Genomic DNA, 23761 nt, shown 5'->3' on the forward strand with positions numbered 1-23761 from the left:
TGTGGCTTTTTAGCTGGAAAACTAGAGAACTATAAGGCGCCAGGCTACCCATGTTTGGTGAGAAGTGAGCACCATCCTGGCATCTGACCAGCTTCATACAAGACCTATTTTTTGAAGGCAGTATGTACTTTATAAATTGTACAAATATAGAGCAACCACTAAATAAAAACTCACCAAAAAACACAAACTCCACGTTACCTTTCTTATCAGTTAAAACTAGTCACATTTAAAGTTAGAAGGTCTGTTTTAAAATTCCCATTTTCTGGGTCTGTTTTTGTTTCTATGAGAAAGAAGCCTTGTCTAAAGCATCCATGCGCATCTCTATGGCCCAGAATTAGGGCTTAGATATCTAGCATTTTGGTTGTTTTTATACGAATATAGTGTAGATAAATTAAATACCCTACTTTGTAGCAATTATTCTCACAGGGTCTGGAAGAAGACTAAAAGCAGAAAGATATTTAATCAAAACCAGTAAGATGGTAGGAATATAAATGTGGTGGCTATTAAATATTACTTAAAATTGTGAAACTAAATCATTCTGGCTAATTTCTTTTTTTTTTTTTTTAAAGATTTTATTTATTTATTTGACAGAGATAGAGACAGCCAGCGAGAGAGGGAACACAAGCAGGGGGAGTGGGAGAGGAAGAAGCAGGCTCACAGAGGAGGAGCCTGATGTGGGGCTCGATCCCAGATCGCCGGGATCACGCCCGGAGCCGAAGGCAGACGCCTAACTGCTGTGCCACCCAGGCGCCCCCATTCTGGCTAATTTCTAATTCAATTTTTAAGTGCTGCCTCATCCCTTTTATCAACTATAGGAGTTTGTTAGAATACCTTGGATCCTAGACTTGGTTATATAATTACCTTCCTCTAATCTGTTATATATGTTTTAGATTTACCTACAGTGATTTTTTTACATGAATATTTTCAAATTTTGATGAGGTCCAGTTTATTAATATATTCTTGATGGTTTGCTCTTTCTTCCTTTGATGTCTGGGCTATGACCTCCATTTTCTGTTAATATTTTAAAAGTTTTATCTTTTTATACATTTAAATTTTCTTTTCTTTTTTACATTGAGTTCTATAAATCTTTCTGAATATTTGTTTGAGGAGGAAGAATCTATTTCATTTTTCAATTATTGAAATCTAATCAGTACATCATTGATTTTCCTTCCCTATTAATTCCTCATGTTTCCTCTTAAAATGCCAAGTTCTTTTAGCTGTGGATCAGCAGCTAGACTTTCGACCTGTTTCGTCAACCGTCTTGTTGCTCCGTCCTGCAAGCTTCAATACAAGTCTAGTATCTGGTAGTGAAAGAATTCCCTCCATTTCTTCTTTTTCTTTATATGCATATTTTTATGAGTGGGGAAAGTCAGCTCTAACTTTAGAAAAAGACTTCTAATGCAGGACAGGCAGCAATGATTAACAGCTCATAGTTCCCCACTCCACGGAACTGGTATTGTAAAAATAAAACAAATCTGCAGTTAGACGTGGGGTCAAAACCTAGCTACCAATTTGAAGCTGCAAGATGGAGAGAAAGAGAGTTGCCCCTGGTGAAACTCACTGGGTGCATCTGAGAAACGGGAACACTACTACTTCAGAGGACTCTCATGAATTTACCGAGGATTAACCACGGTAAAGGTCTAAGGCACCTGTTGCGTCTTGGGGCTTGTTAATGGTAACTACTTGTCATTATCGTTAGTATTATACAGCATGATTTAAGGAGCAATTAGGGTCTTTAACCCAAAATCCCTCTTATCTCATGATTACTGATCAAATATCAATCTCTAAGTCATGGGGAAAAAAAAAATCTAGGATGTCATTAACACCTCAGTGGGGTCTAGGAAATGAGAGTTTAATGCTGCTCTTTGGTACCACCCAGGGAATTCAAATACAAAGTTGTTGCTTTTATCCAGTGGACTCGGACAGGATCTCAAACATGGGGGTCTGCTCCAGGAAGTAAGGTTCACTTCCTGAGTACTGAGTGCCTATGGCAGCATGGAAAGAAAAAGATAGCAGGGGTGCCTGCAAGAAGACACCACAACACAGGAATAAGGCACCAGAATGGGCAGTCTGAGGGTTCAGACCACCGACAGCCTTAGGGAACATTCACCCTCCAGCTGTGTTCCATTGATTATTTTTGTCCTATATGTTGTTGGCCACTAAGGAGGATATGAGTTTGTATTTATTGCTCAGTATTGGTAAAACCATAGGCAACCCCTGCACTTTGGAAGGTGTCATGTTGGGTGGGTGTATACTGCAGGTGGGAAGCTGGGGGCAGGCAATTTAAAGATCTTTGTGAGAAAACATAAAGGGCCTGGCAACGTGAATAACAAACACAAATTCTAAAGGGAGCTGGTCACAGGATTCACAAAAAGACCAATCTGGTTCTGTCCTCTGACTTTTCCCACCATCCAGACAAGACTGACTGGCCTGCCATGTCCTTCTTCTCTTAAGTTCTGTAGTGAGAGAATAAGATCCTGGCAAAAAATCAGATAGGTGGGACTCACTGTGGTGGGGGTGCTGTGGGGTGTCTCTGGACCCCAGAGGGAATACTGGCCGAGACTGGAGCAGGTCTCACTCTATACTTTTAGGTCTCCTTTGCCCGATGGCGGTGGGTTCGACCTTATCCACAGCTGCCAAAACTTGTTTCTAACTCATTCACTTGTTTGTTGTGTTGTGTTGTGTTGTTTTCTGTATCAAACAAGCAGAGAAACCTGCAGGGCTCCATTTATGAGATCCAGGGCACAGAGGGAAAGAAACAGCAAGTCAACCACTGTGTTTCCTATGCTGAGTACTGTGTCCCTCAGATCAACGTTTGAGTGTCAAGAGGGCGTCACTGCATAGACCTAGGCCAATTCTCAAGAGGCAGAGGGTGTAGTGTTGTTGTTTTTATTTATTTTGGTTAAAGAAGATAGATGTAAAGAAAGAGGAGAAGAAGAAATACCTATTTATCATATCCTCAGAATAAGAGAGGGGAGAGGGAAACGAATACATGTAGTCATTTCATAGTTGAATGGAGCAAAACCAAGTCCAGGATACCTTCTCAACGGTACCCTTTCTTACTCCGTGCTGAACTGTTAGCTCTCTTTTGCATTCATATATCAGGGTGCTGCAAACAAAAAAGCTCACCGTTATAATATCTCACCCTCTTTCACAATCAGCCCCTCTCTGCTTTCAGATTAAGCCATACCTGACCGACCAGTCTTCTAGCAATACCCACCCCACTCACCCTTGGGGTCAAGGTCCGCTGGTTTATAATAGGTGAATACAAAAACAAACAAAAAACAAACCATGTATGAAAATACAACCCTGCAAAAGAGATTGGATCTGTGAGCCCAGATATGTGATCTAATAGTCACATCTTTTTGTTTTATTTTGCTTTCCCTAAACTTCCTTTATAAATGAATTTATTATCGAGACTTAATGTGCTTAGATAAAAGTCCTTATGTTTAGCTATTTTAGTGCAATTATAAAAAATCAATATATGTTTTAAAGAGTACAAAGAAGGACTAGTTATTTATTTTAGAACTATTTTCTTAGCCATTCAAAAGCATACATTCAAATGAGCTTTTACTAGATTCAAGTGAAAAGAAGAGTTTTAGGAAGCTAAATGAGGAATGAAAATAAGGTGCCAAGCAAGTGCTATGTTGCATCTCCTCTAAGAGTCTGAGGTCCTGCATGCCACAATGCCTACACGATTTCCAGATACACATATCCATGACGAGTAGAGACAGCAAATATACAGAACGGTTTTTAAAAGAGTTTTAAGCAAAAGAGATAAACTAAGATTTTTTTTTCTGACACAGTAAATGAAAAATTATCCTAAAAAGAAGTTTTTCTTTTAATCGTAAATTACATGACCAGAATAGAAGAGCAAGAGCATACCAGAATTCACTGGGTATTTATAAGGGTTCAAAAAGAAGCTAAAAATACAGAATTTAGTCAGTAACTTTGAATCATACATCACCATATATTCTCTCTCAACCCTGATCAAAAGGTGGCTAAAATCCAATTGTGAGCTGATGCAAATACAGATTCCTAAATTCAGCCATATTTTCCAATAAAAGATTTATCCAAATCTTCTAAATACAATGACTTTACATCCGATTACTAGTCAATGTAATGTCTAAACTTTATGGTCAAAGACAGAGCTAAATGTTGTACCAGAGTCAGCTCTGAAATGTACCAAATAGAGTAAGTCATTCTAAAAATTTCCATTATTTGTCTTTCAAATTGAAATGCAACAGGGGTGGGAAAAAATCTTTTGAAACAGGAGCAACGGTAGAACTGGGGAGTGACACATTTACATGTATTTCTAGCTGCCAAGTATCTGGGGGGAGGCAGTGGACACACTGTGAATAGGATGTGATGCTTTTCATCTTCTGGGCTTCATTTACCCGCTAGCTGTAAGAACCGGTTATATTCATACACTCCGAGAGCCCTGCCATTCTGCAGTAATGTGGGCTGTTCATGAGTCCAGAGTTGGAGATGATATTTACATCTGCCATTTTCTTCTTTGCCCTCTTAGGTAGAAAGCCTTGAACTAGATGCTTCAGATCCCTCCCGACTCTGAAAGTGTAACTTTTATGGTTTAATTTACTTCCTGCTCATCACCGTACGCAGGCCTTCCATCTTAAGAGGATTTTGAAAACTGAGGGTTTGGTGACCTTTGATAACCAAAACTCCGCACCTTAGAGAATCTCAGAAATAAGCAACATACCAATTAATTTCCGACTTTGGAGGGATAACTGAGTTCTACGGGTGCCGCTAGACAGGGGAAGAAACAGGCTCTGACAGACCAAGAAACAACGGGAAAGGCCACACAACTGGTAGTTGGCGTAATTCAATATTCCTCAATTACACACCCAAACTATTTCTTAACAAAGAATCACAAATTAATTGTTGAAAGCAATACAGTCTTGCATAAATTCACAGTATGTAAAACAGGCTCATGGGCTGAAAAACCACTGGTTTGACTGGTTTAGGAAATTCTGTAAGTGGAAAATAGTGCGGTGGCCCAGAGCTTGACCTTGGGGTCTGCTCCCTGGGGCCCACAGAGAAAGCTCCCCAGGCAGCATCAGTAACTCCCGAATCAGGAAAGAGCTTTTCTGCATTTAGTCTAACATTTCAAAGTTTATTGGTGAAACATAGCTTATTCTACTCCATGAGATTCTGAAGATATTGCATGAGCACAAAGAAATGACTTAGGTTTGGCAATTTATTTTGAAAGAACGCTGATATTGGTCAATTCACTAGCCTATGCCTGCCAATTCTTTTAAATCTAGAAGTTGTTTGATATATTCCACAATGTTTGAAATCGTATTTATTCCACTTTTCTAAGCCTCACAGTAAATCAAACTTTTTAAAACTTTATTGAGCTACTAATGTTCACAGTATTTCAAACACTCTAATCTGACCTTCAGAGGTTTCTCAGTATGACCTAGGTTGCTACTGCCAGCCACCCAGGTTGGATGTGACTAAGAGAGAGGTCCAGAGGCACCTGGGTGGCTCAGTTCATTAAGCGTCTGACTTAAGCTCAGGTCATGATCTCGGGATCCTGCAATCAAGCCCCACATCGGGCTCCATGCTCAGCAGAAGTCTGCTTCTCCCTCTGTCCCTCTCCCTGCTCACACGCTCTCTCTCCCTCTCACATAAGTAAAATCTTTTTTTTTTTAAAAAGAGAGAGCAAGAGAGAGACAGAGGTCCAGTGAATAGGTCAATAACTGGGAGAAAGAACATTGTCCATTTTCCTTGTTTAAAAAGTTATCTTAAGGAAGTATAAATCTTTGAAAAGATTTTCTGTATCAATCGCAAACTAAACCTAACATGTACATTACATTTATGTTGGGAGGAGATTGTCTACCATTTCTAATATGCGCAGTTGTTTTATTGACTTATTACAGTAAATATTAAACCTTGAAAAATCTGCTTTGATTATATGGAAGCCGACTTTGGAGATGAATGCCAATTTAAATTGGTTTCTCTGGCATTTATTAGCAATTCAATTTTACTCTGTGTAATTAATTATGGGATTGTAAATAATTCAAATTAGTGAGGAAATATAGTCTTCAGACATCTCCAAATCATCAAACTACTTCTACATATGTCAACTTGTCTTAAGAGTCAAAAACTCCATTGGCTTATTACTTGAACTTGAACCAACAAAGTGTTTTAAAAACATTGTTTTCTTCATGGAGATTTCCCCTGTGTTCTCAGTTTTCCTTTATAAAGTCTTTCCTTTCCCCTTCTCATTTTTGGATACTTAGCCTAAATGTTCCCAAGATAAATTCTGGCACAAAGAATATAGAAGCTTTTCGTGGATGACAATCTGTATACCAGCCAATGAATCAAACTTTAATTTCAATTTGGAATGGATGCAGTTATATGTAGATCACGGCGATTTAAAGCGTTCAACATATTAAAAGTTGTTGGCTTTAATTTTCTTAGAATTTCGACTATTAATAATATCTTTGGGTCACAAATATCAGTCCTTAACAAACTTGAGTAAGTATATGCCAAGGGATTAAAAAGCATTAAGTCAAACAGATCGGATAAACCCTGACAATTTTATAGACTGCTTTTCACATTTTGTTATGGAAGAAAGAAGACAATTTTATTATATTCCTTTTATAATTTTATTAAATTTTTAAGTCCTATTTTCTGAAATCTATGAGTTTTTTTTTTAAAGATTTTATTTTTTTTAAGTAATCTCTATACCCAACATGGGGCTCGAACTCACAACCCCGAGATCAAGAGTCACATGTTCCACTAAGTCAGCCAAGTGCCCCATGAAATCCATGGTTTTAACACTGTGCTTCATGAAGCACTGGGGGAATTCATAAAAATCCTTACTGCCCATTGTTGAGGGTGATGGGTGAGGGATGCATGTGGTTGGTGGAACCCTTAACTCCTCCCTCCCTTTGCCTTGAGACACTTTTAATCTCTTTCACATTGAGCTTTTAACTAAGGTTTCATTTGAGCAAGTTACATCCTGCTCAAAGGACATTTCCATCTGATTTAAATTTCAAGTAGAACATAATTAAATATATATTGGTTTTCACAATGTCACCATCCCTAATTTCTTCCATGTACTATTTAACTTTATTTTTATTAAAATAAAATTAGCTCAATCTGAAAAGGCTACATAATGTATGATTCACTCTATGACATTCCATGAAAGGCAAAACTATGGAGATTGTAAAAAAAATAATGGCTGCCAGGAGTTGGGGGGAAAGAGGGATGAACAGGTACAACACAGAGGATTTTTAGGGCAGAGAACCTGCTCTGTGTGATCCTATAATGGTGGATACATGTCATATATATTTATCCAAACCCATAGAATGTACACCCAGAGTGACTCCTAACGGAGACTATGGGCTTTGGGTGATAACAATGTGTCAGTGTAGGTTCATCTAATGTAACAAATGAGCCACTCTGGTGAAGGATGTTGATAGTGGGGAGGCTGTGTGTGTGTTGGGAGGGAGGGGGTACATAGGGACTCTCTGTACCTTACATTCAATTTTGTTGTGAACCTAAAACTGCCCTACAAAATACAGTATATTAAAAATAAAATTAGTTTATTTGTAGTGTTATACGAAGTATACATCTACACAATTAACTTCTTAGAATTTCTTCTACTTTCCAAAAGCTTGCCAATGAATGGTGGGCTCCATGATTGGCTAGAAAGTCATGGTAGAGTAAGACTTCGCCCTGCATCTCTAGAGAGGAAGGCCTGCTGCAGAGTTAACAGGAGGTTTTTGGTGATGTCTCTGGTGGCTTTACAGGGGACCGGTGGATGGTTGCAACTGGTCAAGGAGGACAGCTCCGCTGGTTAAAGAGGAGATTTGGTTTGGAGTCATCATGGCCACGACTTAGATTATGGGAAGACAGGCTCCTGGGAATGGAAGTATGTTTTTCACGAGGAAAAAGAATGCAGAGGGCAGGGAGATCACTGAACTATGAGGACATGGGAGGAAGACCTGAACACAGACACAAACCTGGTTTGTGCAGGGAAAGCCAGGTGACAGGGAAAGAAGCTCAGTACTTCCCAGGTGGAAGTGATTAGGACACTGACTGGAAGTCACTTATGCACTCCTTATAAAGAGGGACTGTAGAGAAGGATCATGGCAAGAGTAAGCATTATTGGAGAGAATAGAGGCATCAAATATATGTTTACACTCACTAAAATAATAATGTTGGCACATTGATGAGAAATCATCAATGCAATGCTATGCATCTTAATTTAATAATTAAATAAATTTGAATTGAATGGTTCATTAATATTCCTTTTGCCTATTCTTTCTAGAAACTTTTTTGGATCTCCCTATCGGTCCCAATTTCCACATGCATTCTGTTTCTTTCTGATTTGAGAGGCATTGACAACTGCCTCTGTTTACCTTGCTCACTGCTCTTCTGCACAGCCCAGCTCCCACACTTCCCACAAGGATTCCTGGAGGACAGTGTAAGGTTGCGTTTCCTTCTTCCATCTTTCTCAAAGAGATATTGTAGTACCTCGATGTCTTCTCTGCTACAACCTCCCCATCTATTTTTAGCTCTTAGACCCATTGTACTTGCTCCCCTTTCTCTCCAGAGGAAATGCAACATACTCGTTAAAATCTTGTGGTGCAGCATTAGATTACCTCCCTTCATCCCATTCCCCACTTATTACCTGTGTGGTCCTGGGCAAGCTCCTCAACCTCTCTGAGCCTTGGTTTCCTTATTTACAAGCTGGACCTAAAGATGGTACCTACTTGAGAGGGCTGTTGTGAGGATTCCATGAAGATCTGCAGATAAAGTGCTCCGAGCGGTGGTCAGCATTTGGGAAGACCCTAGTTAGTGCCTGCGGCCATCCACAGGGAAGCCCACTGGCTTGGGATCCAGCACTGCTGGATACACTGGTTTCCTGGGGCTGCGGTTGCCAAGGCCCACAAACCGCATGTCCTAAAACAACAGAAATCTATTTTCCAACAGTTCTAGAGGCTAGAATCTAAAATCAGGGGTCTCCAGAGTCTAGGAGAGGATCTCTCTGAAGGGTCTAGGGGACAGTCTGATCCATGGGATTCTCTCAGCTTCTGACGTTAATCCTCAGCATTCCTCGGCTCGTAGACACATAGCTCCAATCTCCGCCTCCACCCTTACCTGCTGTTCCCCTGGTGTGTATGTCTTCACATGGTGTTCTCTTCATGTGTGTCTGTCTCTGTGTCTCTTCTCTTCTTCTGATGAGGACACCACTCACGAGCCTAATGACCTCATCTTAACTTGACATCATCTGCAAAGACCCTACATCCAAATAAGGTCACATTTGCATGTACTAAAAGGTTAGGACTTCAACATATTGTTTTAGGGGTCACAATTCATCCCATAACATAACGGAAGGGACTCTTGTACTGAACAGTGGCCTGCTTTCCTTGGTTCTTCTTTTCCTCAGCTGTTCCTCGTACAGAATTCTCGTCAAATTCCCTGACCTCGTCATCCGTATTCTAGTTTCCCAGTACCACCTGGATACAATAGTTCAGGTGCAGTATAGACTCCTGTGTTTTGGACGCTTGACTGAGGCGATACAAGAGTATATTTTTTTGTGGTGTATTTTGGTGGCCACATCATATTGATGCCTCACAGTGAGCTTGGGATAAATTGCAACAAGCTGATTTTTGCATCCTCTTTTTACTAACAACTCATAACCATCTCTCACGCCCCTTCTGCCTATTTTTCTTTCTGAATGCAGTCTTGAGGGAGTTAACCCTGATGAACACGCTCTGAAGTACTCCTAGAATTGGAATGGATGCACACTCACAGGGAATACTGTGGATAGTTCTAGTGGCTTCTAGACTTTACAACCTGGACCAAACATCTGGGGGCAAACTAACAGTAGGATGGACCTGTTGTGGAAAATAATCCATCGCTAGAAAAAAATCCAAGCTGTCATGTGCATGTCATCACCTTCCTTCCAGAGTTCCTACCTCACAGTGTCCCTGAAAAGTCCCTGAGGAGCCATCAGTATGCAGTCCCTGAAAAGCCTTCAGTATCTTTACAGAAGACTCAGAGGCAGTTTGCGTCCTTGAAAAGAAGGAGAGGGAAGCTTGGGCAGCGGCCCTCCAGACGCCCTGGCCTGACCGTGCGGAAGGCTGCCACGTACTGTCAGTGATGGATTTCTCCCAACATTGACTTTGAATTATAAGCAGCGGTGGTCACAGGCAACAGGAAACCAGGACGCATGTTCAGAAATGAGACGGCTGCTCTCCACAAGCCAGACTGCCTATTTCCCATCACTGCTCTTTTCTCCTTCACCACATCTCTTCATTCATTTTCCTCAGGCCTTCGTTTGCTTTTCAATATTTGTAATTTGCATTGACATGCGTATTTAAAATGTAACAAGGATTGAATGTAATTATTGTAAGGTTTTCTATACTCGAAACAAACAGTATGGATAGTCTATAATGGGGATAATTTGTATGTGGTTAACTGGGACTTGACAGGATCATTCTTAATCATATTCTTGGGAGGGTTCTCTTTCTCTAGAAGGGGTTTACAAGTTCTCTTTGATTTGAAAACATCCAGTCTACAGCCCACCCTTGTGTCCTAGTGTTAGTTTGTATTCTTATCAAAGAATTCCCCTCCCCTTGAACAATGTGGGGGTCAGAGGTGCTGACCTCTCCCATACCCAACCCCTGGCCACCGGAGTTAAAAATCCACAAATTACTTTTGATTCCCCAAAACCTTAACTACTAAGACCCTAGTCTTGACTAGAAGCCTTACTGATAACATACATAGTTCACTAACATATATTTTTTATATTATATTATATATTCTTATAATAAAGGAAGCTAAAGAAAAGAAAATGTTATTAAGAAAATCACAAGCAAGAGAAAATACATTGACAGGACTGGTCTGTATTTATTGAAAAAAGTTCGTGTATAAGTGGACCCATGTAATTTGGGGCTTGTACTGTCACTCGTACGAAGAGACTGCACGATGGAAACTCACTGAGTAATTGGTGAAATGAATGAATGGAACAAACAACTCCAGAAAAATCTATTTTATAATTGGCTTTTGTATCAAAGCCTCTAGAAAACAGGATAGTTTCCATGCAATGAAGTAAGCTGACCAAAATATCCCCAAATAATAATAACAGGAAATAATACTGCTCATTATTTCCCAGGCCCTGTCCTAGCTATGAAACCTCACTGCTAATAGAGTTGGGGCTATCTGGATGATGTGGAGTTTAACAGGCTATAACAGATCAAGGCCAGATGCAGACAGGCCGCAATGCAGGCTAATGGCATCTGCCATAAAACAAGGTATTACAATCAGAAATCCCATAATGCCCCTAACGTCCCTCTTTAATTCATTAGTTATTATGAAAATAAGAAAATGGATAAAACCCTCATTATCCACTCATTTCTCTGCCTGTCAATTAAAAATAAAAAAAAAGAAGAAGAAGAAAGCAGGATCAGGTTTGTGAAATTAAAATGTTGAAGGAATTAAGAAGACATCTCAAACCTTTCGGTAGGAGGCACAGCATTAAAGCTGCCCACCTGCCCTGCATTTCTCAGGACCAGTGGGAGGATCCAGCACAGCCCTGGTACATAGCAGTGCCTCAGACATGGCTGAATGATTGGCTGGATACAGGAACGTTTCAGAGCTGGAAAAATTCCTATCATCAACGATACAGTCATCTACTTGAAGGAGATCCAATCTCAGATAAGAACCGACAACCAATCCTCCCTGGTCAAGAGAGCCATACATCCAAGGAAGACCGTGCATGTTCCATACACGGGCTTGAAGCTCCTGCATCGCAAGTGATGGATGGGCAGGGGAGTGTGGCGTTGGCCATAAGATTACCGGTAAGGACATTCTTTTTAAGTTAGCTGCAAGGCTATTCTTCTGTCAGTCAACCTTGACTCTACAGCACTATGAGAGAGAAAAAATGTTTCGGAGAGTGTTTTCAATGACACCAACCACAGCAAAAAATAGATCTATAAGCTTTCTATTGCTGCCATAGCAAATTACCACAAACTAAGTGGCTTAAAACAGCACAGGGCTGTTACCTTACAGTTCTATAGATTAACACTCCAGCAATTTAGTCCGATTGGACTAAAATCAATGTTGTCAAGGCTCAGTTTCTTTCTGGAGCTTCTGTGGGAAGATCCATTTCCTTGCCTTTTCCAGAATCCAGAGGATGCCCATGTTCTTGGCTCATGGACCCCCTCCTTCCTCTGCAAAGGTAACAAGCTAGCCTCTCTCTGATCCTTCCTCCATCACCAGATTTCCATCTGCCCATAGATGGGAAACACTCTCCATTTCTAAAGACTCCTGTGATGAGACTGGGCCCACTCTGATAATGCAGAATAATTTGCCATCTCGATGTAATGCCCTTAATTACATCTGCAAAGCCCCTTCTGCCATGTCAGGTAACATATTCATGGGTTCTGGAAATTAGGACCTGAACATCTTTGGGGACCATTATCCTGCCTAACACACATTATCTGCCCACAGTAAGGAACACCCTTCTCAGTGCTGACAAAGGTAGGCGGCCAAGTATTATTATCCATGCTCATCTCCTCTCATCCAAACATCCTGTATTTCCACCTCAAGCATTTATTTTCTTGCATATCGAGTAACTTATTTCATGTTAATATCAGACATTTAATTAGCTGGACACAATGCACATGCTTCCCTGAGAATTAATAAATTATTATATATCACATATAATAATGTAGTATGTATATTTAATATATACATAGATATGTGTAAATGTGTATGTGAATACAGATGACATATTATTCGCATTTTAAGAACTGTCTTGGCTGAATTACATTATGATTTTATACAAAATAATTTTCTAATTTTTGTTGCACATTGTAAAAAAAATCTTTAAAAACTAAAGTATAGGTGTCTCTTTGTGTGTTTATGATTCATGACAAAGGAAAGTTTATGAACATTACAAAAATCCAAATCTCTAAAGTGCTACGTGCTTAATACAAATTGCAGATTGTTGCCGAGTAGCTGCCAGGTGATAGGCACAAAGGATTTACAAACACAGATGAGGTGTGGTGTTTGGCCTCATGAAGATTACAATACGAGAGAGGAGACAAATATATAGGCAAATCATTACAGGTAAGACACAAAATAAATTTATAATAAACTGGCCTTGGGAGCTGGGGAAACAAGCCTATAAGTAATGGGTTTTGACTAGATGTTCGGGGTGTGGGCCAAGCCGGGAAGATTCCCTCGAGAAACAAGCATGGAAGCTGATCTTCAGTGGGGAGTAATGTGGCAGCTGGCAGATGTGAGATAGGGTGTTTTAGTCGCACGTAGAAGGGCCAGCGATGAGAAAGGATACACATTCTCAGAACGGCCATGGTCGAGAGTGAGGTTGAGCTGACAGGGTAAGATGGGGAGAGACTCTGGAAGGCTCAAAATAACAACTGAAGGAGTTCCGAGTTAATTGCGAAGGGAGCTCTTGAAGGTGTCTGAACAGGGTATCAGCAGGGCTCCTCTGAAGAATTTACAGTTGGGACAGAAACTGTTAGTTGCTCCTGATGCTCATTTCCCCTTCATCATTGGTGAGAGAACCCTCATTTTTAGTGAGGCACATTTACGCCCAGTTAGAAGCTACATAACCCAGACATCTTTGCATCTGCGGTCATGTAACTAAGTTCCACCTAATGATTTGTACACGGAAGTAGTACCTAGAGTCATTTTCAAAGGGAGAAATCACCCTTTCTTTATCCCCTTCTTACTTTCCACCTGGAATGTAAATGTGATGGCTGGAGCTCTAGAAGCCCTATTGGATCCTGAGGATGTTGTCAAATTCTAAGAATGTGAGTGCAGATGGTTGGAAAGAGCATGGGCTTCTTTCACACACAAAAAAAGAGAAATAAGGTTTCATCTTGCTTAAGGCTTATTTATTTATTTTTTGTTACGTGCAGCTCAATTTAGCCAGCAATCAGTGGCTCTCAACCCTGACTATACACTTGAAATCTCGAGAGTCTGCAGAATCCAGGATGGTCTGATCCCCAGAGATTCTGATTTAATTACTCTGAGGCAGGGCCTGATGATCAGTCATTCTGAATGCTTCCTAGGTGATTCTCATTTCTATGAAGCCAGACAGTGATAATCAGTTACCAAGTTGTGTGTGTGTGGGGGGGGGGCATCAAGCTCAGGAGTTATTTTGTAAGGTTGTCACAATAGAGTTCAGAGCTCAGGTTAAGATGTGAGCTGTGGTGGGAGAGAAGCTGTAGTGACAGAGGGCCAGGTATCTGTGAAAGGCCCAGGTGAGGCGGTTGGCACGGTAAGGAGAGTGTGACAGTGGGCTTCATGTGGAATGGGTTTGATCTTTCAGAGGGATACAGCACGCCAGCAGACAAATGGGCTGCGTCATGTGTGGCGCCCCCACCGTGCTTCAAAACTGCTGGCTCAGCACTTTGCTGTAAACTGCATGACATGGCTTTTGATTTGATCCTTTTTTTCATGACCGATTTTTAGGAAGAATGCAATTCCACCCCCCCACCCCGAACACATAACAGACCTCTCCCTCTTTTTAAAGCATGTTGAGGAGAGGGGGCTGGGAAATGAGCTGTGTTTTGTCAGAAAGCTCTCTTGCATCTTATCTTAGTTCTGTTTTTCTCAAGATGGCTAAATAATCTCCTGCATTGGAGTCCGTTTAGCATTCTGTCGGTGGGTTGTATGTATCTGGGGAGCCTGCGGCACGCTCCGAACATCTGACAGGCTCACACCTGATTAATCCCTCTTCCTTTCCTGTCATCAATATTATTTAGGGGCAGTGGTCAAACCATATTGACGCCCCGCTGACATCTTCTCTGGCTCCCAATTACCTTTCTGTCATGATACAATCCGTGAGGTGACAGGAGATTCTATGCTGTGCCAAGCAAGTTGGCACCAAAATATCCCCGAGACAGAATATAATGTATCATTTTTATGCTTCCTCGGGAAACGAGGAGAGACATCTCCCTACCCCCGTTCGCCAAGAGGTCTTTCAACTCGCACAGGTGCTTTGCCTCTTGAGCTCGCTAGCCCCCGCCTCCGGCAGCCTCGCCGATACTTCCCATGTCAGATCCCAGGGTGAATTCCTAACGCAAGAGCAGAAGCCCTTGTCTTAGCCTGGAGCCCTGACCCACATATGGAAAAGTAGTTACACTTCAAAACGAGCTTCGCTGCTAGACTTTCGAGGAATATCCTATTTAGATGCAACTTCACGGTGCAGGCAATTTGACCAGTAGACTTCACAGGGGAGGCAGAGGGACTGAAGTACAGGGGGCGGCGGGGCCTGCCTGGAATCATCTCTGGCACCACACTGACACGGAGACACATTGAAATCTGGGGCTAAGCTGGTTGAAAATAAATAGTTTCCTTTTTCTTTCTTTTTTCTTTTCTTTTTTTTTTTTTTTAAGATTTTATTTATTTGTCAGAGAGAAAGAGAAAGAGCACAAGCATGTGGGAGCAGCAGGCAGAGGGAGAAGCAGGCTCTCTGAGGAACAAGGAGCCCAATGCGGGACTTGATCCCAGGACCTTCAGATCAGGACCTGAGCTAAAGGCACTTAACTGACTGAGCCACCCAGCCGTCCCTCTTCTTTGTTTTTTTAAACAAAGCTTAACTTAATGAAGACGGCCTTCATTAGATTAAAAGGTCCACTCCATTTATGTCTCTAAAAAGGAAATGTGTCAGTAACTGTCCATTTTAATATTTCATTTTACACACACACGCTCATTTATTTGAATATTGGCTATTGTTTTGGTCAGTTTAGCAATCAGAAGAGCGTCACTTGTGACTGATACCCGCACTACTCATAGTATCACACCCTCTACTAGGCAAGATTCAGACCACTGAGTATTGAGATATGAAGGGATTGTTGTCCCAAGCAGGATCCCAGAAGGATTAAGAGCACCAGCATGAGTTTTACAGAATTCAGATCAATGTGATAAAACACAGTATTCTGCATGTGGTTCAAAGGCTAATGACCTGGATACTCTGTGTCACTGCGCTAAATGGGGGAGAGACATCCTCCCGTTTTCCCAGAAACTCATTCCAATATTGGGGCTAACAGAATCAAGAGTGGAGATGCTCTTGTTCTGTTGTTGAAACTTATTCTTCTATCTGCTTTCTTAGGAGAACAGTATTTGTTGTTAGGTAACAGGATGCCTCCGGGGGGCCTTACTTTTTCATTTTAGATTTTTTTTTTAAAGGATCTATCTATTGGGGCACCTGGGTAGCGCAGTCGTTAAGCGTCCGCCTTTGGCTCAGGGCGTGATCCTGGCGTTCCGGGATCGAGTCCCACATCGGGCTCCTCCGCTGGGAGCCTGCTTCTTCCTCTCCCACTCCCCTGCTGTGTTCCCTCTCTTGCTGGCTGTCCCTCTGTCAAATAAATAAATAAAATCTAAAAAAAAAAAAGATCTATTTATTTACTTCAGAGAGAAGGAGAGGGAGGGACAGAGAGAGAGGGAGAGAACACCAAGCAGACTCACCACCAAGCAAGGAGCCCGATGCGGAGCTTGATCTCACGACCCTGAGATCATGACCTGAGCCGAAATCAAGACTCAGATGCTTAACCAACTGAGATACCCAGGAGCCTGTCATTTTAGATTTTTAAGCTACTTCTAAAAATTTTAATTTCATGCATTAACTATGATCACGGCAAAACATTCAAAGGGCATGAAGACAAGACTTCCATAAGACCCCATATCCTTTGTCCACTGTGTTAACTATTATTAATGGTTTATTTTGTATGGTTTCCAGAACTCGTCTACACATGTATAAGGGTTAGGGCTGTATACGCATTTTTAAAAAAAAAGACTCATATCATACATATCATTCTTCTACTTTCTTTTTGCATTTTTACCTTGGTCATTTTTCTATGCAAGTGTTTGAGTGTCTACGCCCTTCCTTCCTTCAACAACCTAACGTCAGTATAATTATCTAAAACTCTATTAAAGGAAATTTCTGTTCGGGTTTCTTTTGTTTTGATTACTACAAAAAATGGAGTATACAGTACCTACACTCGTTTGTATTTGTTCAAGAAAGGCAATGCCATATAGTAACATGCTCAAAGAATACACATTAAAGTTTTGACAGCACTTTCCATACTGACATTAAAAGGTGGCTTCCTTGCCATACTCTATACGGTGTGTATATTAAAAATTTGCTTTTTTTTACATGCCATGCTGTGTAATATCTAAACATGAGTTTGGAGTTTGCGTGCCCTGGGTTTGAATCTTAGCTCTACCACTTACTGACTGTGTGACCTTGGGGAAGAAATTTAACCTCCCTGGGGCAGATAAAATAGTACCTTAATTGTAGGGTCAATTTAATGTTTAAATGACATGATACATTTAAGCTCTTGAAACAATGTCTGATACACAATTAACATCCCTAAATATACACTATTATGGTTTGAATAACATGGCAAACGAGAATACACATATAAATATTCCACTTTGAGTAAAAGTATGTTTTACTTTTACGTAAAAAACATGTTTCATGGAGAAACTATTATTTAAAAAGATTAGATGAAACTGTTAAGAAACCATGAAAAAATATGTAATGACTACTTTTCAAAATATTCCAAGTACTTAACAGGTGTTTGGTAGTAAGCTCACTGAGTCAGACGTTTCTGGTTTTAAAACATTGAAGAGGTTCTCTGCTGCCTATAAAAAGTTGGTTGCGGATTATTTCTGGTCCAGGAAAGAAAGGCCTACAGACAAGCCAGTTCCATTCAGCGTCAATGGAATGGGGCATACAAGTAGGCATGTGCCTGGCCTTTCTGAGACTGAGGTGGGAACTTTCACTAACTGTAACACACAGACTGTGCTGATGGCTTTTCACCTGGCTTATTACGCCTTCCGTATGCGCTCATCTTGGCCAGCACCACATAATCACCTGGAAATTCTACCAAGTACAACGAGAGAAGGGCACTCAAGCAATGACTGGCACGCCTTCACTGGTAATTCCATTTTTGGAACTGCTAATTTCAGATGTGATGATTTAGCTCATTGAGTCAGGCTGCAAGAGACCAGGAATTACCCAGTGGTGGGCACTTAGCTGAGACCAAGGCTCACTTAATTAGGATTCTGGCACGGTAGGTGGGAATATTTACTATTGCTGCGAATAGTAAATCATAAATGTTAAATTACATTCAATCTCAGAAATAACTGTGCGAAACTTCTCACAGCAGAGATAATCAGGCAATCATCGAGACGGTTATCGTTCTCACAGGCCGTTGTCGCTTTGCTCTGGGGCCTGCTCGCGCCCTGAGCTACAGTCTCATTTGTCCCAGCTCCATTTTTGTGTATTTTATTCCAGTCAATAAGAATAAATGCTTAATCTAAGTTTCAGAGTTGTTTTTCTTTTAAAGAACATAAAACATGTGGTCTATTTGTTTAAACTTTAAGTTTAAAACTTAGATATGACTAGTTAAACATTAAATTCATAAATCATTAAAAAGATAAAAACAATGTCAATAGTCCTCCTTGATGGTGATGTTATAGAAAAACACTGGAAGCTTGGAAACCTGGGTCCAAGTCTTCTCTCTGCTTCTCATTTCTAATAGAATTTGTGGAAAGTAATTTACATTTTCCTGGGCCCCCATTTATGCAACTGTAATTTAATAAATTGTTAACGAGTTTTGCTAGGGTTCCATTCAACATTCAAATAGTAAAAATAATATGCCCGACTGTAATTTTAAACATTCATCTACGACTGCACTTTACCAAATCTTTGCATGAACTGGGAAGGGCTACCTGCCTATGTCTTGCTAATATGGGAAGTTAGAGAAGCCAGATGTGCTTACTTTGGTCACCCATGAAGGAAAGGGCATGGGAGAGCTTTGTCCCCATTTCAGCCTCAGTCCATTTTAATCAAATGAGTCCACAGTGTTGAGGTAAGATTATTGGAGAGAGTAACTTTCTTGGCTGGACACGGAGCCTGAAAGCATGAGCTTCCGTAGAACCTTTATTTGTACTTTCACACATCACAGCAAGTAAGGTTTCACATGTGTGAATTTCACTCGGATTTACGCATGAGGTTTTCCTTCTCCTGAATCTCTTAGCTCTCCTCTGTGGCAGGACAGAAAGATCTGGATCCTCATGACTTTGGGAGCACACATTCTGGACTGGGAAGCACTCCCCCTTCTAGTCAGGGACTTGTGTCCAAAGTCAGTCCAGGAGCCGTGGCTCCTCCCTGTTCTGGGTGAAAAGAGGACCCCCAGGGGCGCCTGGGTGGCTCAGTCGTTAAGTGTCTGCCTTTGGCTCAGGGCGTGATCCCAGTGTTCTGGGATCAAGCCCCACATCAGGCTCCTCCGCTGGAAGCCTGCTTCTTTCTCTCCCACTCCCCCTGCTTGTGTTCCCTCTCTCGCTGGCTGTCTCTATCTCTGTCAAATACATAAATAAAATCTTTAAAAAAAAAAAAAAAAGAAAAGAGGACCCCCAGACAATGCCTGTAAACAGCAGGTTCCTTCATGCAGCCTACCTGGTGCCCTAGGAGTCTGACTTGCTCCCACCAACAAGGTTGCTCTCATTTGTGCCCCATGGGAAGCCAGAGGCGCAAGGTGTTCCTTGGAACTAGACCCTTGCTGTGTTCAGCACAACAGCCTGGCTCCAGCCTCTCTCCCTGAGGGTGGATGGGGTTGGGGGACCTACACCTTCTCTTTTGCTGACATCTAATGTAAGCCTCTCCAATAAAGCCTATCCATAACCCTGCCACGTGGTGTTGTAGACCTCAGCTTGAGGTCCGCTGCTGGTCCCTCACTTCCCACAGTCTGTTTTCATTTCTAAAGATTCATTTGGAATCATGAAGACTTGCACTGAAAATTATGTAATTAAGAACTGCAGAGAGCTATGTATCCCTTACTATACAATTTATAGAATGTTTTCGTAATCTATATTCCATTTACTCTCACACAAGTGTGCCAATCAAGATTTATTTTTATTATACAGACAACAAATCTAAGTTTCAGAATGGTTAAAAGCCTCCTGGGAAGTGGAAAATCTAGGTCATTTTTAAAGCATCCACAGAGCAGGCCCTTTTCCAGGGCTGATGAATTCGAAGACCAGTAAGACATCACCGAAAGCTTTCTTTCTTGTGCTTAATGGGGAAGATAATCTTCATAGTTATTTATTGTAAACATATTCATTACACTTTTTAGTTTGCTCAAAATATAGTGCCTCTATTAGGGGACATTAGACAAACTTGACAGAAGCTGAGCAGTGAGGGTGAGCAGTGAGGGTGTCTTAGCCGCTACTGAGCCAGAAGGGGACTGCGCACCAGGCGTGTCGGGGTCCCTGAGAAACTGTGAACAGTTAGGAGGCAATCACGTCTTGCCAGAACAGCGTGTCTGTGAGCTCCACTGAATAGGTCTGTCTGCAATGAGTCTTCTCATCTGTGATCTGAATTCAGGGATGTTGGAAGTGATTTCGGATGCAAATACATTTCTCTGCAATCTCTGTTTATTATCAGTAATCCCATTAATGGTGCCCCTCTGGATTTAGACATGATATTATGCTGGCACCTCCAACTTTATACCTTCAAAGCTGAACTCATCATCTACTTGCTCAGAGCTTTATTCCTTAGCCTGATGCATGGCTTTGTTTCCGCTCCATTTCCAGGTGCTCAAGGGGGAGCCTACCCAGACTCCCCCCGCTCTTCTCACATAGGCCTAACTATCAAGTCCTGTGGATAGCACTTCCCAAACATCTCAGACATTTTCCTCTTTCTTTATGGCTGTGCCTTCCTTCGCCTTAAGCCTTCGATGCCTTTCAAGGACTGTTGTGACATCTTCCTCCTCCCTGCTGCCTCCTCCATCACACCTACCTCCACGGGGCTCATGACTGATAAATCCGAACTCCCACCACCCTTGGAAAAGAATGGAAGCTCCAACATCGTACTGCCCACACACTGAGCATTACTGTGCTTCCTCTCTTCTCCGCAACGCGTTCCAAACCTACTGCACTGATGACTCCCCAGACTGCCTGAGCTGTATCATGCCTTTCCTCCAAGATGATCTTGCAAGGAAGAGTGTGCCCAGCAAGCTCTTTCTTCTCTTCCAAGCATCCTTTTTCTTGTCAGGACCTTACTAACCCTTCCCTCTACTCCCTCAGATTTAAATTTTTTCTTTTTTCTTTTTTTTAAAGGTTTTTATTAATTTGAGAGAGAGTGAGCGAGAGAGTGCACAGCAGAGAGGGGAGAGGCAGAGGGAGAAGCAGACACCCTGCTGAGCAGGGAACCCTACGTAGGGCTCCATCGCAGGGCCCTGGGATCATGACCCGAGCCCAAGTCAGATGCTTAATCCATTGAGCCACCCAGGCATCCCTAGACTTACATTTTCTTCCACTAGTTTTATTGTATCCTGCAATGACTTCATCAGAGCACTGACTGTACTATGCTATTTCTGTGCGTTTCATCCTTCAACTAGTTCTTGAGCTCTTTCAGGACAAAGTGCATGTTCTACTTACCACTGTAGCCCTAGCACTGACCACGATGTCTGACAAGAATGAATTTCACGTGGATGCGTGCACTAGATTTTTCCTTCCCTGCATACTCAACCGTCCTCTGGGGCAGGATGAACACTCTGCATTGCTAGACAATGAGCCATCTGGGACAGTGCTCCCATGTCTCCTACTTGGACAGAATGCATTCAAAGTCAGCTTCTCAAACAGACTGGGAGTCAATGTTGAAGAGACAAATGAATTTGAGTCTATGGAACTTGCTTAAGAACATACAGCTAGTAAAAAGTGACAATAAGAACATAAATCACGGCAAGGATTCTTGTTCTTGTCATTCACTGTTTTGTCCCTCGTACCTAGAAGAGTCATTGGCACATAAGAGTCAATCAATATCTGTTGAGTTAATGAGTGACTGAGTGAATGAATGAAAAGTTAACTTCAGAGCCCTGCCTTTGGCTTCCACTCTCCTGACTGCCAATCTTGGTGGTATGAATGAATATGTGTGTAGAGGCATCTTTTGAACAAATAAAATTAAAAACAGAATATCATGATTTTCTCTTTACAATAAACCACAATTAAAGAATAATGGTAGCTATTTCCGCACACACACACATATATGCACGATTCTAAAACACTGAGATATATAGGCTTGGTAATTCATTTCATTTACTAAAAGAAAAATGGCTTTTGGAAAATAGGTTGACACCTGACCTGGAAATCATATGACTTTACATTCAGAATTAGTTTTCAGTTAACTGGTAGAATGAACTTGTCAATTGTCCTTCTGAATAGTGTGAAACAGAGGCCGACTGAAGTAGACTGTGTGTGTCCTTGAGGAAATTCAGAGCCAGAGCCATGCTCTCTGCTGCTGACCAGAGGCAGGAGTGGAGCACATAGGGGCCCCTCTGTGTTCCTGACATTGTGAGAAGCAGGTGAACGATGTGTGCTTCTGGGGAGAGTCCTACTTAGGTTTATAGTCTTGCACCGAAACTTCTGGGGCCTCTCTTTTTCATGCTGAATGACAGCTGATTTTATCTTTATCTATTACTGACACAGACCCAGCCATTCACTGTGAAGCAGAACAAAAGCCAGCAGAGGGATGAAAGAAACCGAAATAGATCTTTCTTGAACTGATCTGTATCAGGTTATAAACAGTTCAGGGCATGAAGGAAAAGGAGATCTGCGAGCACTGTTGCTGAAGATAGAGCAAAGAACGACTTTTTCCTTTCCCTTCCCCTCCCCCCTCCTTTTTTCTTGTGCAGCTACTCAAAGCAAACATGGCAGGAAGTGGAAGCATTCACGGAAGGAGACTGTTCACCGTGGACGCTCCCACATGCCTGCACACGGGCTCCCTGCCCATGGCCATTCCCTCTATTGTTACAAAGCACATTTCATAGTGTAAATCACCTTTTGCTACATGGCTCATTATTCTTCGCTCTGAATAAAATAGGAACACATCAATTATGTGTCCGTTTATTTCTAAATGCACACCCTCGTAACACTGACCTCTCTCTGCCTTTACATTTTTCAGTGCGTTCCTGACATTTGTCAACTGGGTTAGCTCCCAAACACTGCTTACCCAATCTCTTATTATTTCAGCAATTTTCAAATGTTCTCTTCTACCGAATTAGTCTGACCTAAAGGCACACTGGGAGGGGAGCTTGCACTCACCACTGCTTGTAATCTGCGTCACAGTTACAGTAGTATTTGGGGTCCGTGCAGTTTCGCTCGATGCCGCAGGCACACTTCTGAATTCCCGGCCCGGAGCCACCCCAGTAGTAATGCTTCTCGTTGGCTTTGCCGACCCACCAGGTATAAGGGCTTCCATCTGTGAGAAAGGGGAAAGACACAGTGAGGTAGAGTAGGCTTGACCATGTTGACATCATCTGTACACACCCATCCCCAGAGGAAGCATCACACACTGGTAGGCTGAACATCACTTTACCCTCTTACAAGTAATGTATTTCAATCACAGGAATATTTAATAAAAAATACAACAGGGAACGGTAAGCCTAAGTTTTCCCACCAGGATAGGCACCTCTTTCCCTGGAAGAAGCTTGGACATTCAAGCTTCAGTAACTTAGGTGTCTACTCAGTAGACGGGCTGGCCAGATGGGGACATCCACGATGAAGGCATACAGACGGTGCACTGATTCTGTGAATTACAACTGAGTTCATGACTAGCTGTGATTTTCTGAGAAGTGACAGTCAGGGGGGATCACAGACTATCAGAGCCAAATGACCCTCATTGTGTCTCAGTCTCATCTTCTTATTTTACAGGTAAGGAAACTGAGGTTTAGAAAGC

General features: G+C 41.7%; 1 protein-coding gene across 2 annotated transcripts in view; it reads right to left on the reverse strand.

Annotated features, from left to right (window-relative positions):
- CNTNAP2 (contactin associated protein 2) overlaps window positions 1-23761 on the reverse strand; it is a 1871860-nt gene that overhangs the window by 385741 nt on the left and 1462358 nt on the right. For both annotated transcript variants that reach the window (XM_045792416.2, XM_087860735.1), the window contains one exon: window positions 23128-23284. In XM_045792416.2, the coding sequence (XP_045648372.2) occupies window positions 23128-23284 (157 nt within the window). The remainder of the gene's footprint in view (window positions 1-23127; window positions 23285-23761) is intronic.

The sequence above is a fragment of the Ursus americanus genome, chromosome 3, assembly GCF_024610735.1.
Source record: "Ursus americanus isolate L20-20 chromosome 3, mUrsAme1.1.p, whole genome shotgun sequence".
In the NCBI taxonomy this organism is placed as follows: Eukaryota; Metazoa; Chordata; class Mammalia; order Carnivora; family Ursidae; genus Ursus; species Ursus americanus.